Source organism: Anthonomus grandis, chromosome 8 (assembly GCF_022605725.1).
Source record: "Anthonomus grandis grandis chromosome 8, icAntGran1.3, whole genome shotgun sequence".
Classification (NCBI taxonomy): Eukaryota; Metazoa; Arthropoda; class Insecta; order Coleoptera; family Curculionidae; genus Anthonomus; species Anthonomus grandis.
In genome coordinates, this window is record NC_065553.1 from 9,173,015 (window position 1) to 9,188,741 (window position 15,727).

Consider the following 15,727-nt stretch of genomic DNA (forward strand, 5'->3'; position numbering starts at 1 on the left):
AAGTTGAGTTCCTTTGTTAAGCAACTTTTCCAAAGAATATCCGAAAGAGCATGAGCTATCTCAAAACTTCTTCTATTCGTCAAATTCTTATTCAGTAATAATTTTTTATGTTTATACTCTATTTCACAATTCTTTAGTTTCTACATAACATTATTCTGCTTACAGTTCTCAGAAAATTTAGTAAATTGGTTAGATGAGGCCATTTCTGGTTCCATTAAAGAATAAATATTTTATTGTCTTTTTGTCTAATTGTAAACAACTGAGAAGATACGGAGGAGTGGAACTTTTGAAAATATATTCGTTTCAGTGTAGAATCGTCAAATCAATATGGTATAATATGTCGTCATCGTAAATTGACAAAAATAAAAATATGTTCAATTACCTTTTTCAATTAGCTTACAAAGGATTTAACGTCGATATTTCAATTAAAACTAACGGTCAGTGTTCATATATCGCTTACCCTCAGCAAATTTTGCTACAAAGCTATGAACTTTATTCCCTACAACATAGTTGAAAAATTACGTATTTTAGGTTTCTGTAAAAGATGTTTCATAATATTATGGATTGCCCCAATATATTGGAACAGGTTTCATTTGACAGTCATAAACAAATTTTAATACCACTCTGAGGACCAATGTTTGTAAAAATTCATCTTTACTAAGAATTTGTAATCGAAATCAACATCAAAAGAAATTTGATACATTTACTGCAAACTGTCGCAAATTAATATATCATGAGGTATTTTTTTTATTCAACTAGGTTTATGCATCAGCTGTCATTTTTCAATAACTCTTTGTCATTTTTATATACTCATGCTCTGTTATATTTTTTAGCACTTGTTGACTCCTTTGGTTATTGGTTTTGTATTGTGATTTGAGTTTAAATAAATAAATATTATATAAAGAAACTTTCGTCAGAAGTAAAAAGTATTGGGATTCTTCCTATAATTAAGGGCCATAAAATTCCTATCCCTATAAACTGCTTTAATTAATTTTATTAAAATTGGACAATATTTTTTTAAGAATTTATTTGGACAGTGCATGGAGGCAAAAGTTAGTAAAAAGATATTCAATTGTGGAACTTTAACACCATTTTTAAGAAAACAAAAGTGTCTCGTACTATCTTGCATAAAACATCTATTTAAATAAATTTTATTTATTTGCTTAGACTATATACCAAAATATAATAATAAAAAGTATGTACCTTAGCATAGAAATCTACAAAATACAGTAAAAGAAGTTAATGTAAAAAATGGGACATTTCCTTTTTCCGGTCTCGCATTGTGCCGAAGTACGCTCAATAGACCAATTGGCTATTGGCGCCTGCTAAGAGCTTTTTCTTTGAAATGTCGCCTGTTTGGAAGATGAAAAAATTGCAACCAATAGGGCATTTGAGTCTTATAATTTTTCGTTACAGAGTTCTATTTTACCAGTGGAAAAAGGTTAGCATATAGATTTCCTCTGAAGAACCTTTGTGAAATAGTTATCAAAGTAATACTAGTTTAAATTAAAAGTAATACTAGTTTTCCAGCCGATCAAACTACTATTAAGAGAATGAAATGATGATCTAGAAAACTGAAATGTGACTAGATGTGGAAAAATCGAATTCTCATTTATACATATATCCTTATCTTAATCTGAAAATAAGAGGAAAGTGGGAATTAAATGATATTTTTCGGGTATAATTCGACACATTACGAGAGAAAAACGCCATTTTGAAATAATGACATGGAAAATAGGTGAAAAAATCAAATTCTAATTTATATATCCTTAACTCAATTTGAAAATATGAAGAAAGTGAAAATGAAATGATATTTTTCGGATATAATTAGATACATTACAGGAAAAAACACCATTTCTAGCCGATCCAAATACTTTTTATAGAAAACGAGACGATTATATAGAAAATTGGTGAAAAAATCGAACTCTCATTTATATATCCTTATCTCAATTTGAAAATAAGAGGAAATTGGGAATTAAATGATGTTTTTCGGATATAATTAGACACATTACAGGACAAAAACACTATTTCTAGACGATCTTATCATATTCAAAATCCCTTGTATATCTAAATTACCTTTTTGAGAAAGTTATTAATGGTAATTTGGTTTGAAACGAAAGCACTCAAATCTCCTACTGTTCCACCCTATTTTCAATCAATTATAAAGGCTTATGAATATTTTACACCTAAGTATTCGCTAGTTTACACAAAGCTTAACCCTTGTAGGAGCAACCTTATGTAATGCTTAAAAGCTCACCGTCCCCAATTCCTCATGACCGCTACGAAGGTTTCTGCATAGATCTTCTTAAGGAGCTAGCGATTATGGTAGGCTTTGAATATAGAATTGAATTGGTTCCGGATGGAAAGTATGGAGCCATCGATCTCGAAACTGGCGAGTGGAACGGGATTGTGAGACAGCTAATGGAAAAGGTAAGATGGCTGTTGACACATTTATAATTTTTGTTTACTTTCTATTCTTTTAATAATTTATTAAAATTTCACGCGAAAATTTATTATAAATCTCCTCGGGCGGGCACAGCATGCATGAACAAAAAGTGACTTGTGTCTGAGAGTAATATAAGACTGACACTTAGTTATGTATAATTCTATAAATAATATAGGGATTTCTCAATATAGTACAGTCGTAAAGTGGTGGTGAAGGCTCAATTGTATTGAGTAGCATAGTGCAATGGAGCAAGTCAATCTTTACTTTTAATCCAGTAATTAAATTTCTAATTCGGGTGTTACGTACATTTACATGTTCATAAAAGTTGTGTTTGTTTTTATTTTTAGGTATAATTTAAGTTTATGAGACCTAACTTTTTTAGTGGAAAAAATATTTTGCCAATTTATTAAGTGCAAATTCATATTTATTTTGCTTTGGAAATATGACGGGCTCACTCAATATTCTAATTAGCGAAAACGTGATAAAAACCGACACCAATTTTATCCAGATTCACGCTGATGCATTAATTAAAGAAAAAAATTATTAAACTCCATTAACCTAATTTGGTGCGTAATTTGGATATAATGTATTTTTCAGTTACGTTGATACCAAATTGACTATGTAACAAGGAATTATATTTTAATATAAAATCAATACTTTTTTATTGCCAAAATATCTGAACTTGAAGAAGCTATATTTTTTCCCTCATTTTATAAGGCATCATAAAATTGTTTGCATCTAGTTGGTTTATAACATCGAGATAAAATAAATTATTTTTATTATCTTTATTAAATCTTTTTATTGAAATAAATTATTTTTAGTATATCTCTGTAGATTTTAGAGAAAGCTGAGAGGTACTTTAAAGATATTTTTTCCATTCGTAAGATGTAAGTTAAAACAATCGAAAATAGTCAACTCATTTATTTACACACTTCACTACGAAAACACGATCGCTCATGACTAGTTAACTGTTTAAATTTCGCGCCAATTTTCCGAACGTTACTTTAGTGAACTGACAACTGACAAGTGACTTCCATCGACGATGCGGCTCCTTATATACTCGGCAAAACGCTGTTCAGGATGATTTTCAACATTCGAGACGTCAATCAAGAATCATCAAGTTCGAGACTCTAAACCCGTAAATGTACAACGTCGGTTAGGCAAGGCGCGTCGATTAGGTCTTATAGTAGCGAGTTATTATTGTACTGAGCTAAAGTGTACTGTGGAAAGTCAGTCTCTAAAACCCTTTGTTTTATCCCTAATCTAAATTTATATCACAATAATAAATAACAGCAGGATTAGTTAGGATTCAATTGTTTCAGTTTCGTTGTTCAGTTGCCTCAAGCAAATCGATGGCGTAGACTTCTTTTTAGTTTAGGAGTTCTCAATTTCAAGGCACGGTAGTCTGCTTCTCTCACGATGCATCCGGCTTCATCCGGCCTGGTTACTTGCGTGAATATGTCCTGCTAGCCTAACCAGTAGACTGTAGAATGGCTTGGAGAGGTACCGTAGAATAGTCTGCTAAATCTCCTGATCCCTACATCTTTAAGTTTTTTTCATGTGGTGTTCTAAAAGCCAAAGTCTTTCCCACAAAGCCTGACTCCCTTGAAGATCTTCGAAATAGAATTGTTAACGAATATCAGTTAAAAACACCCGAAATGTTCGCTAATGTGCGCAAACGTTTTGAACACCAATTGTTTTTGTATAGAGGTCAACGGAGATCATTTTCATCATTTAATAAAATCGGTGATAGATACTTTTAATTTTTTTTCTTTTAGAAATATGTTTATTTTTTTATACACTTTTATTCATATCTCTTGAGAACGAAATGATAGAAAAAAATAAAAATAGGGGTATGTAGAGAATAAAATTATATTTAATCCAAGTTATCACTCGACCCCTATCCCTATTTAAAAAAATTGAGATGAGGACTTTGGAGGGTTAGAGAATGACGTCAGAGACACGCAATTTCTGTCAATAAATGTCCCCCTCAATATATATAAAATTGACGTGTTCGGTCGTTTTTGGCTAAACAATTTATTTTTTAAGATTTTCAGGGTGGGCTGTTTTGTCTCGGATATAGCTGTATATAGCTATGGTATGCAACTTGTTCTTCATCCAAATCTAGAATTATTGGATAATTATTGGATAATATTCTAACGTAATCGCCTGTTCAAAATCTTTCATCCTCGCCTCATATTTTTCGATTTTTCAATAAATGAACTCCAGAACAAGCTTTTCTTAACAATTTTTCCATCAAATATTTACAGATGAATTATCTAAATGAAAACCGCTCTCATAAATAATGAATTATAGTCGGCAGCCGATGGCATTTTCTTTTTTTGCAATCTTCTTTTCGCTTCTCTATTGATTATCCCTTTTATTTTATTTTCACAGAAAGCCGACTTAGCCGTCGGATCGATGACAATAAACTATGCCAGGGAAAGTGTCATAGATTTCACCAAGCCCTTCATGAATTTGGGAATCAGCATTTTATTTAAGGTAAGTTACACTAAATTCATTTTGTTTTTGATTCCGTTTTAAATATACTCGCATACTGAGCAACAAACTACGACCCTTATAATAGCGGAACGTAGATTAAGGACCTCTCTACCTAGTTTATTTTGTGAAATATGAGAGGTTCATTTGGGAAACCGCACAATGTTTTTCTTCTCAGACGACATGTCATCAACTTATGTAAATTTATTCTCTTGATAGCTGGTGCTCCATTATCCATTTAAATGTTCGCTTTGGACAAGAGTAATATTCGCTTAGCGGGGCAATTTGCTAAGAAAATTAATTGAGGTAATACGTGTTGTAATAAAGGATGTTTTTATAAATTTAAAAAACTATTTAAGAATGTGTTATAAACCAGGTCAAATAAACGACATTATTTTATTGTTCGTGAAGGTATTTTATGAGCGCTTATTAAATATAAAATTGTTTGTACGAAATGAGTTAGCTACGAAGGAATTAGGATTAGCAATTTGGTTAGTACCATATAAGTTACACATTACATATTAGTATATACCATTACGCCTTTTTACCATATCTATTTAACTTCAGGCAGGCTCATATGATAGATATGTTAACTTGCGTAAAGCATGGGCATACGCACATTCAGCAACGTACTCTCTCTACTCTATCAAATCTTAAAGATATGTCAATAATTAGATCCAAAATTTTGCTACTATTTGAATAGGAAATAGCAATATTATTTAGTTTTATTCAAATAGACTTCAATGGTTGAATGAGTTGATTGGGAGACAGTAGCCTACAGTCTTTTAGGGTCAAAAAGATTGCTACAACTATACTGTATATCCACAATTTAAAATTTCCTGCTTAAATCTTAGTACAGCAAAAACAAAACTTCAGCCTAGAAGACACTGGCGTTCTCTATCAACTAGTATGCTCTGCTGGTATATCGGACCGCACAAAGATGCATCAGCTCTATCTAGTAGAGTGGCCTATTAGAATCTTGCCACTTCTCTATGCCTGTCATGTGGATCACAAGTCCTTATTAGGAAAAAAGGACATTCCTATAAGGAATCCAATATCCAGTTCTTCTCGAATTTTTATTTGCTCGATACAGGGACACCAAAGTCTCGTATTTAAGATGTTTGACTATAGATAAATAAGTCGAGAGAGATGACGGACTGATCCCAGGTGCTACCAAAAGCACTAATGCAAACGCAAAGTAGGCAGATGGTTCCCTAATTATAATATCTGTGTGATCGTACCAGGAGAGTTTGGAATCTAGTCTGTACTGTAATTCAGACATATTTCAGTTGCATGCCTCCTAAAGATACAACGGCTTGTATGTCGAAGTTACTCAAAGAACACAAAAGTAGACTTCAATGTTTCGACATTGGAATACATCTAGCAAAAAGTAGAAGTTTGGTCTCATTAATCTCGCAAATTGTGTTTCTTCGAAAATTACAATATATAAACTAAATCAGAATTTTGAAACATTATTTAGCAATTTTCAAAACTTGTAGATGGAATAAGTAACCAAGTCGTGCGTTATCGACATATAAGGAAAGGTTGGCAAGTTCTGCCATATTTGGGAAACCAAAGGAATAAAAAACTAGAAAAAGAAGAGCTGCGTGCATTTTGGAAAAAGGTTTCTAGTAATATTCATTTGATACGGTTTTCAATTAAACTTGTTAAATGTTTGCTTTGCTCTCTTATTCTTTAAATGTTTCTTTCATTAGTTTATCTGAATACAGTATGCTTGGAGATCTTCTCTTCTCAATTCTACATACTTGTTTCACTATCACTTTTCTATATGGCATCATTTGTATGTGGTTGATAGACAAAATGATAGTTTACTTCAACAAATCGAAAACTTCTTAGAACCAACTAAACTCTTATTTATTAAATATTGTTAAAGTAAAATTGAAAAATTATCCGCGTAAAATCTTCTGTCTTTCGTTTTTTTTCTTCAGCTCAAATTAACATTTGAAACAAAGCGTGTCGTTCTAAGAGTTATAGACAACTAAAGGCTTCATTTATCTGAACTAGCAAGTGAAATTACAATTCTACAAAAAAATTCAATAATTTAATTATATATACAAGCATTGTTTTAATTTTTCCTGTACTCAAAGATATTCGCTGGTTAAATATGAGCTGATGTAATATGTAGAAGAAAACTCTTCTTAACCTATATGAATTAATTTTAATACTCTATAAATATTTAATAAAAGGAGCGAGAAAAGCTTCTTTTCCCTCTTCAGCCTTTCGGTGGAATACTGATAACTAGAAGCTTTAGGTGAGCAGGGCTTTAGAACTTTAAAATCCTAAGTAGATTCCATTATTTTTATTGAGGTCATTGGTAGTTTTAATTAGTCGGTATAACCAAAAATAATCTGATGTCTCATGTCATAATATAATCTTTTGCATTTGTCAATGCTTTTTCCTGAGTTTTCTCTAAAAAAACTGCAAAATTTAGTTATTCTGATTTAAGCTTTGAACATTTAAACTTTTAATTTGAAAAGAGCTAGAAAAACAAAAGTAAATTATTTTAAAAAATACATGAATTTTTAGTTTTTTAAGCGGAAAAACCCGTGTAAATAAAAATATCTAATCGAACAAATCTTCGGTAATTATAATAATATAACAAATATAAAGGTCTAAACTTCTGAAGCCTTCAAAAAATCTTTAAAAAATAATTCCATCTAAATAGCATGAAGAAGAGGTTTGTTAATTTTTATTATTAAAGAGTTTTAGGGAACATTTTAGAGACTATTATATTTAAAGGAGTTAACCTTGTATATCTTCACTCAATATAATGTTATAGTCGGTACCACAAATACTAGTCAGAATAAAAAATAAACAAAAATTATACTTAGAATGTAGATGAATAAAACGAACGATATCGTTTAAGGAAAAAGATAAAAAATATCCAAGCTGCAACTTAAAACTACAAGAGTAATAGAACTCTCTAAAGAATAAATTTATAAGCTAAACTACTTGTCTGCAATTATGGATACACTTATAATTTTAAATATTTGCCTTTTTAAAATATGACTTAATTTGAGAATTATAAGTTTAATTTTTTTCTTTCTAAACTTTTTATTCCAAAAAATATGAAAAAGCTTTTTTCGTTTTTTATTTCTATTGATCTTTACTTTCTTATAGAGTGAGACTTAGTAAATCTCGGTTGTTTCACATTTCTGCAGGATTTGGTTCAGAGAATTAATAATTATACTTTTTAATAATTAAATCTTTATTACCAAATTTTATACTCATTAGAGTTGTTGCATCGAGCAAGTCGTAGCAACCAACAAGAATAGTAAGCATCGATTATTATCAACCAATCGAAATTCAGCTTTTCTTTGGATTATAATTTGCCTAATTTGTAAACTATGAAATGCAAATTTCGTTTTTAAAACCATACTTCTATAACAGTTTCTTACAAACAGGTACCTACAGACAAAGAATCCGCCTTCTTCACGTTCCTAGATCCCCTGGGAGTCCAAATATGGTTTTCAACCTTGGGGGCATTTTTTATGTCAGGATTCATGATATATTTTTTAGCCATGTTTACGCCTTGCGAATGGGTGAATCCTCACCCATGGAAAAAGAAAATAAATCCGGAACTAGTTAACCGGATGAACATGTCCAACGCTTTCTGGTTTGTTACCGGAACTTTATTGAGGCAAGAAAGTGGAGTATCTCCGCAGGTAGTTAAAGTTATAATAAGGAACAATAAAACGAGTAGGACAGTATATCATATAACTTGAATATTACTTTAGAGTCAATAGAACTGGATATGGTTGGTATGGTTAAAATCTCCCCACTTAAAAGGCTTGAAAACCGAAATATCATAAGTAATTTTAAGCTCTAATATTTGTTTAAGGTACCGTCCAGTCCGCAAACGCGCCTATTCTCCTTCATGAACCCTCTCGCCCCAGATATCTGGATGTACGTATTGTCAGCCTACATACTGGTATCCATAACCATGTTTGTGGTTGCCAGATTTTCACCATATGAGTGGCAGAGTCCTCATCCATGTGACCTTGAAAATGAACAATTGAAAAACCAGTTTTCATTGGCTAATTCTTTCTGGTTTACCATCGGCACTCTTATGCAGCAAGGCTCGGATCTGAATCCAAAGGTATATTTTTTTGGGTTTTATAGTGCAGGTTCTTTAAACAAATATTATAAAACTAATAAATTTTTCTATATGTAAAGATACATATTTTTGAGGTTCTATTAATGAATAATTAATATTGCTTTAGTGGCCTAAATACTTGAATAACGTAAATTATGATTTTAACTAGGCAGATGAATAAATATTTGACATACTAGTGTAAGACTAATAATTTCATAACAACCAAACCTCCATGTTTATATCTAACATATTTTTGAATATTTTATTTTTAGAGAACCTGCATCTTTTAAAGCACCTGTATTTTATTTTTGTTTGCTTTTTAGTATTTAGCTTAAACAACTTTCTACTTACCATATTATAGACCTTAGCACCTTTCATTCTTCTACTATTTGGAGTGCTTTTTATTAGCTGCTTTTTTCACACTATCGCAGTTTAATTATAAATATATATAGGTGCTTTAATTAAGCCTAAAAATATACTGAAGGTTGCTAAGGCCCTATTGTATATTTTAAGTTTTAAGTTATTTTTTAAATAAATTAATTTATCTGATTTGAATTTGTATAATAACTTATTTATGAGATCCTTATTTTTGTTTTAAATAAATCTAGCTAAACTACGAAAAAAAAATAATACGCATAATCTTTATGCAAAAATGATTTCACCTATATTATCTGAAACTTGAGACCGTAATAAGTCATGAAATTAAATATAGTAATTTATTAATTAGAAAAGATTGTTCATGTTCTACTCAGGTCAGTAATTTCATTTTCAAGTTCTAAAATTACGATTGAGGCTTAATAAATGTCACTGTCTCCCATGAACGACTATTGTTTAAATCTTCAATTTGTCATACTGGCTTTTAATTCAGTTTTAAATATATAGTTTAAAATTGCTTAATATCAATATGAAGAAATTGTGCGATTCTCGATAAAGGTAGTAATAAGTCTTTTATAAAGTATATACTTCATCTTTTAAATTATCTATATAGTGATACATTCTATGCTTTTAATAAGCAATATTTTTCTCTATAAAAGTCTTTACAGCCTCGTTTGATGTTGCGTACTTCAAAATGAATACTAGCTAAATGAGGAGCAAATGCAATCAACGCGTATTATATATTCCTTTTTCTGTTGAATATGAAACAAATTTTCTATTTTTAAAGCTCTCTTTAGATAAAAGGATTATGGATTTAGTATTTTAATAGTAATATGAACTTTCATATTTAAATTAAACGTATTTAGTAATAAAATACTAAATACTAATGATTTTTTAATAGTTGCTTTTTAAATAATTATAAATAGCTTAACTTTTCTACCTCTCTTATAAGAGTTGGGTCTCTTAATTACTTGAATTTAGAACTAAATCATTATTTAAATTCCAGGTTCTTATTATTTCCATTCTTTCAATTTTTATTTCTAAAAGCATTGCTTAGTACCTCACAGAATTCGAAATTCGAATTGACAGGAATAATATTTGTTTTTTTCTCATTCATTGAAAAACTTTGCCTCAGTAATTAAAATCAAAACAAAGAAAATAATTATTGATATAACCAGTGTGAAAATCGTAAAAATTACGAATTTTTATTAAAATTTTTACCATAAGTTTTTTGAAAAATTTAAAATTTTACTATATATTTGGCCGAAAATGGCATCATCAGAGGTAGTAAAAAGTAGAGAAAAACTGATACACCAGCAAAAAACTTCATTGGAACAAAGATTGTTTAAGTAAAATATCAAAATCTATAAAATTACTAAAACAATGAAAACACCAACGGAATTCTAACATCAATAGTTTTAAATCTCTATGAAATCTAGAAATGTTAGTAATAAAATTAAGTCTGAACTTAAAACCCTTGGCAACAGATAACTAATTGTGTTTAATTCAGAACAAGCGTTCTTATTCAAATCAGTTATTCAATAAAGAATTTTCCATAATTAACAAAACAGCTATTAATAATTCATTACCCTTAAAAATAATTAATAAAATATATTCTAAATGTGTTTATAACTATAAATATTGCTATAATTTAATTAACATTAGTTCTGACACTGTTGGTAGACCTTTCAGATGTTTTAAATATTTTGATAACACTTCAGCTCCATTCACATTTTTTTCTTCACACAATTTAAGGGATGTAAATACTTTAAAAAGTCATCTAGTCAAAATTAATGCTCAGTCCTTATAAAGGCAAAAAACTTGATTGGTTGAAAATCCTAAAAATAAGCAGAAAGGCCAGACGTTAGATGAATGGTCGGTCTATTTGTTATCGTCATCTTATTTTCTTTGGTTCTGGGTAACTCTTAATAAAGTTTCAGTAATGTATCACTCCCTTTAATGCAATGTTATATGACCTTGGAATACTTTGTGGTATAGTTAAGTAGATGATGAAGTTCTCATACCTGTGACACGTTTTTCTTCGTTTAAAATTATTATTTATTCACTATTTTTTACCGTATTTATTAACAACTATTTGTTTGATTCAAATCTCGCGCCAATATTCCGAACTTTACTTTTTTGAACTGACAACTGAACTATCAACTGCCTCCCAGCGTCGTCGCGGCTCCTTATAGGTATATTCGACTGACCATAATTCCGGAAGATTCTCTTATCTTCGAGACGTCGTAGGGTGTGCCACTTGTCATACTGAAATGATGGACAATCAGCTGGTTTCCCAGCGTTTCCAATATATACATGTAATCGAAAGAAACATGCCTATAATGTCATGAGTGCCTTTGACAGTAATAATTTCTCGCAAATTTCTTTTTCCGACGTTTTAATAGTTGAGTTGGATTGGATTGGGATGGGTTAAATTGGAATTACACACGTTTTAAGCCTTTTTCCATAAATTCAATAATTAAAGACGATTTCCAGAAAAGTGCTAAAGACCTTTACCAATTAAAAAAATACAGAAAATCAGTAGAATGTATTTTTTTTCTCTGTCAGGACGTTGAAATTGAGATAAATAAAATGCCATTAATTAACTTTTTTTAGTTAAACAAAAATGTTATTATATTAATTTTTTCTGGGTAAAATTTAAAACATCCCGTATGTATAGATTTGGAACAATAAAACGTTTGCAGATTATAGTATGAATCTATTTACAATCAAACCAACCATATCCTAGTAATCTAAAATACATGTGTGATATATAGAACATAATTTTAACAAAAAACATAAAAATACAGTTATATAATTTTTTCTTAAGGCAACATCAACCAGAATAGTAGGAGGCATTTGGTGGTTTTTTACCCTTATAATTATATCGTCGTATACAGCCAACTTGGCTGCATTTTTAACAGTAGAAAGAATGATTACACCAATAGAAAATGCAGAGGATCTTGCCAGTCAAACGGAAATTCCTTATGGAACATTAGAGAGTGGAAGCACCATGACCTTTTTTAGGGTAAGAATTAATTTGGATTAACTTGTTTATATTATATTTATGTCTATGTTTTCTTTTTATGACGAAATAAATTTTTGGGATATAATAAAAGACGCTTGAGATATACAATGAAAAATATTTTATTTCTAGCTAAAATGATCATCTTGCTCGACAAGATTATGTATGTTTTAGTATCTCTTTTTATGACGTTTTTAGTGTCGCGCAACGTTGCTGAATTATTTATCACATTCTACCTAAATTGTATGTTTTTATGTGTTTAGATCCAATTGGATAAATGAATATATTCTAGGATTCCATGATAGAGACTTATAAGAAAATGTGGCGCTTTATGGAAAACAAGAAACCATCAGTATTTGTACCGACTTACGAAGAAGGTATTAAGAAAGTACTGGAAGGAAATTACGCTTTCCTTATGGAGTCTACCATGTTAGACTATATTGTCCAGAGGGACTGTAATTTGACTCAAATTGGTATGTTTTTATGTTAAAAGAGTTTAAATCATTTAGTTTAAGATGACACTTATACAATAAACTTTCTAATCCCTTAAAAAGATTAGGACAATCCTTAAATGTTCTTCTTCTAAAGACAATCCAAGAAAGGAAAATGAAATAGTAAATAAAACACGTTAAACTCTTTATGTCCTTTAATAACTTCACTTTAAATTAAAGCAATATCAGATAAAAAAAAACATTCAATTTTTTATATTATCTGCCTCATGTTGAAGATCTCAATTTTTGCTTGGAAAAAAATACATTTACAAGAACCTTATTCTTATAAAGGTTTCTTTCTCCAATTTATTGTTGGTGAATTGTGATAAACTATTGTATCCAGAGTATAAAAGACCAAGGTAATTTCAAGAAAGAAAAGAGGAAATTTCAATATTCTCAAAGAACGTTAAAGTTAAGATAAAGAACTTAATAGAATTCGAGGCTAATAAAGTTTTCAAAGCCGAATAACTTACTCAGTTTCTTTTCATCATAATTAACATTGACTCCTAATCTAATTTATTTGGTCTTGTTTACTTTAGACCGAATTAAATTTTAGGTGGATTACTCGACTCAAAAGGATACGGCATCGCAACCCCAATGGGTAGTCCTTGGAGAGATAAGATATCTTTGGCTATATTGGAATTGCAAGAAAAAGGAGAGATTCAAATGTTATATGATAAATGGTAACAGAAAATACAAACTACGTAATTAATTACCTATTTTTGTTGGGTATTACTTTACACTAGAAAATATAAATTTAGAAAATCGATTTTGCAATAATTGAGCATATGAGATAGTATTTTTTAAATTAATATTTATTTACCTCATACTGTACGAGATACCTTACTAATTACGAATTTGTGACAACAATATAAGTTTTACACCAATTGAGTAATTTATATACTATTTTTTAGGTGGAAAAATACAGGAGAGACATGCACAAGAAACGACAAATCAAAGGAATCCAAAGCAAATAGCTTAGGAGTAGATAATATAGGCGGCGTCTTCGTCGTGTTACTATGTGGTTTAGCGTTTGCTGTTATTATTGCCATAATTGAATTTTGCTATAATTCCAAGAAAAATGCTATCGCTGAAAAGGTAACAATTAAATCGTACTGTTGGGACTAGTTTTTGAATGTTTAACTCTTCAGAGATCTCCCAGTGCCCCTCATCAATCGATATGTTCGGAGATGGGAGGAGAATTATGTTTTGCAATAAGATGTCGTGGCTCGAGGCAAAGACCAGCATTAAGAAGACAATGCTCTAAATGTATTTCAGGTAGATTTACACTACTGATATAACCTTTAAAAGCAACTGTTTACTATAATAATTTAATTAATTTTATTTTCAGGCATTACGTATGTGTCTTCTCCTTTAGACATTCCTCCACATCCTCCACAGCCACCGGCAAGGGCGGCCCCTGGTTCGAACGGTTTTAGCCCCAGAGTCTGTCCGTCTCATATACAGTTTGTACGTTATACAAAGAAAATTCCAATAAAGCCCTTGATAAACCTATTTATTTGGTTACAGAAGGAAGACCTCCCTCCATTTCAAATTGAAAAGCAAAAAGCACCTGCCAATCAAGGAAGTAACCGGAATATTTCGCAAATACACCGTAGCGATTTTTCGAACTAATTACTGTTTTCTGGCATAAAAGCGCACAGAGAAAAGAAATCGTTTATTAAAATAAAAAAAACTGTATTGTCCTATGGCTGAATAGTTTTATGTTTACCACAATCTTTAGCTATAAGAGTACAGGGACAATCAGCGTAAATGTTTATTGTTCTGAAACAAATTACTTTTATACGCATTACTTTTTACTCTTTATTGTAGAGTTCAACCTTATAAATTTTAGCTAAATATAAAAGTTAGTGCCAAAATATTAGGAGTATACCTTATAAGCACCTTGTTGTACAGTTAGTCAAAGTGAAACTCAATTTTTAGATTAGTTGTTTCCAGAAGCTAATTTACCATAGCAACCCGATTATACTATAACAAAAAATGGCCAAAATGTTTCAGATGATGAACTGAAGCTGGGTGTAACATCAAGTATAGTTAGTTGAATAATTAAGCAGAAAATTGTAGGTTATACCTTCGTATATTTTATTCATTTATTCAATTTTCAAGTTAGAATTTTCCCTTTAGGAATAATACGCGAGCACACATTGCCTTATTGAAAATTACCTAAACAAGACATACTAAGTTTGACTAAAAAATACATAATAAAGTATGCATTACTTATTTATTGAGACAGTAATTATGTTACTAAGGACTACACTTGGAAACAGAAATTACTAAGAAAAGAAAGACTTATCCAAATATGTTGATCCAAATATATCAGAGCTACTCTTACTGCTCTAACTCAAACTAAGTATAAAAATAATGGAGGGAAAAAGGAACATTTTTTCTATACGAGGATGTAGATCAAGTTTTTGTTCATACTCGAAGTCAGATACAATTTACATAAAAAATGGGTGCCACGCCCATTTAAATTATGCATAATTTAGTATCCAAATATTTTTATTTTGGCATTTCGGACCTTAAAGGATGATATTGTAAGAATTGAAAAAAATTAAGTGGTGGTATATACTATACTAAAATAAAATAAAATCTAAACTAGCGAAATTATCTGTATTATATTATTAAATTATTTATATTTATCTGTTATAAATTGTTTATAATTATCTGTATTATATTATATAATTAAAAATAATGTTATCTGGAGAACCCTTCAGGTCAAGGCCGTCTTTGATTGCGGTATATAAAGAAAATAG

General features: G+C 30.2%; 1 protein-coding gene across 17 annotated transcripts in view; it reads left to right on the plus strand.

Moving 5' to 3' along the window:
- Positions 1 to 14,664, plus strand: part of LOC126740013 (glutamate receptor ionotropic, kainate 2-like) — a 147,337-nt gene extending 132,673 nt beyond the window's left edge. For 6 of the 17 annotated variants that reach the window (XM_050445869.1, XM_050445868.1, XM_050445871.1 and 3 more), the window contains 10 exons: positions 2,227 to 2,430; positions 4,844 to 4,948; positions 8,371 to 8,631; positions 12,268 to 12,465; positions 12,755 to 12,935; positions 13,510 to 13,636; positions 13,868 to 14,051; positions 14,105 to 14,231; positions 14,305 to 14,423; positions 14,484 to 14,664. In XM_050445869.1, the coding sequence (XP_050301826.1) occupies positions 2,227 to 2,430; positions 4,844 to 4,948; positions 8,371 to 8,631; positions 12,268 to 12,465; positions 12,755 to 12,935; positions 13,510 to 13,636; positions 13,868 to 14,051; positions 14,105 to 14,231; positions 14,305 to 14,423; positions 14,484 to 14,588 (1,611 nt within the window). In that variant the 3' untranslated portion in view covers positions 14,589 to 14,664. Of the gene's footprint in view, positions 1 to 2,226; positions 2,431 to 4,843; positions 4,949 to 8,370; positions 8,632 to 8,807; positions 9,066 to 12,267; positions 12,466 to 12,754; positions 12,936 to 13,509; positions 13,637 to 13,867; positions 14,052 to 14,104; positions 14,232 to 14,304; positions 14,424 to 14,483 lie in introns of all 17 variants that reach the window. The other 11 variants (XM_050445870.1, XM_050445872.1, XM_050445881.1 and 8 more) reach the window with 3 other exon arrangements.
- Positions 14,665 to 15,727: the final 1,063 nt, after the last annotated feature.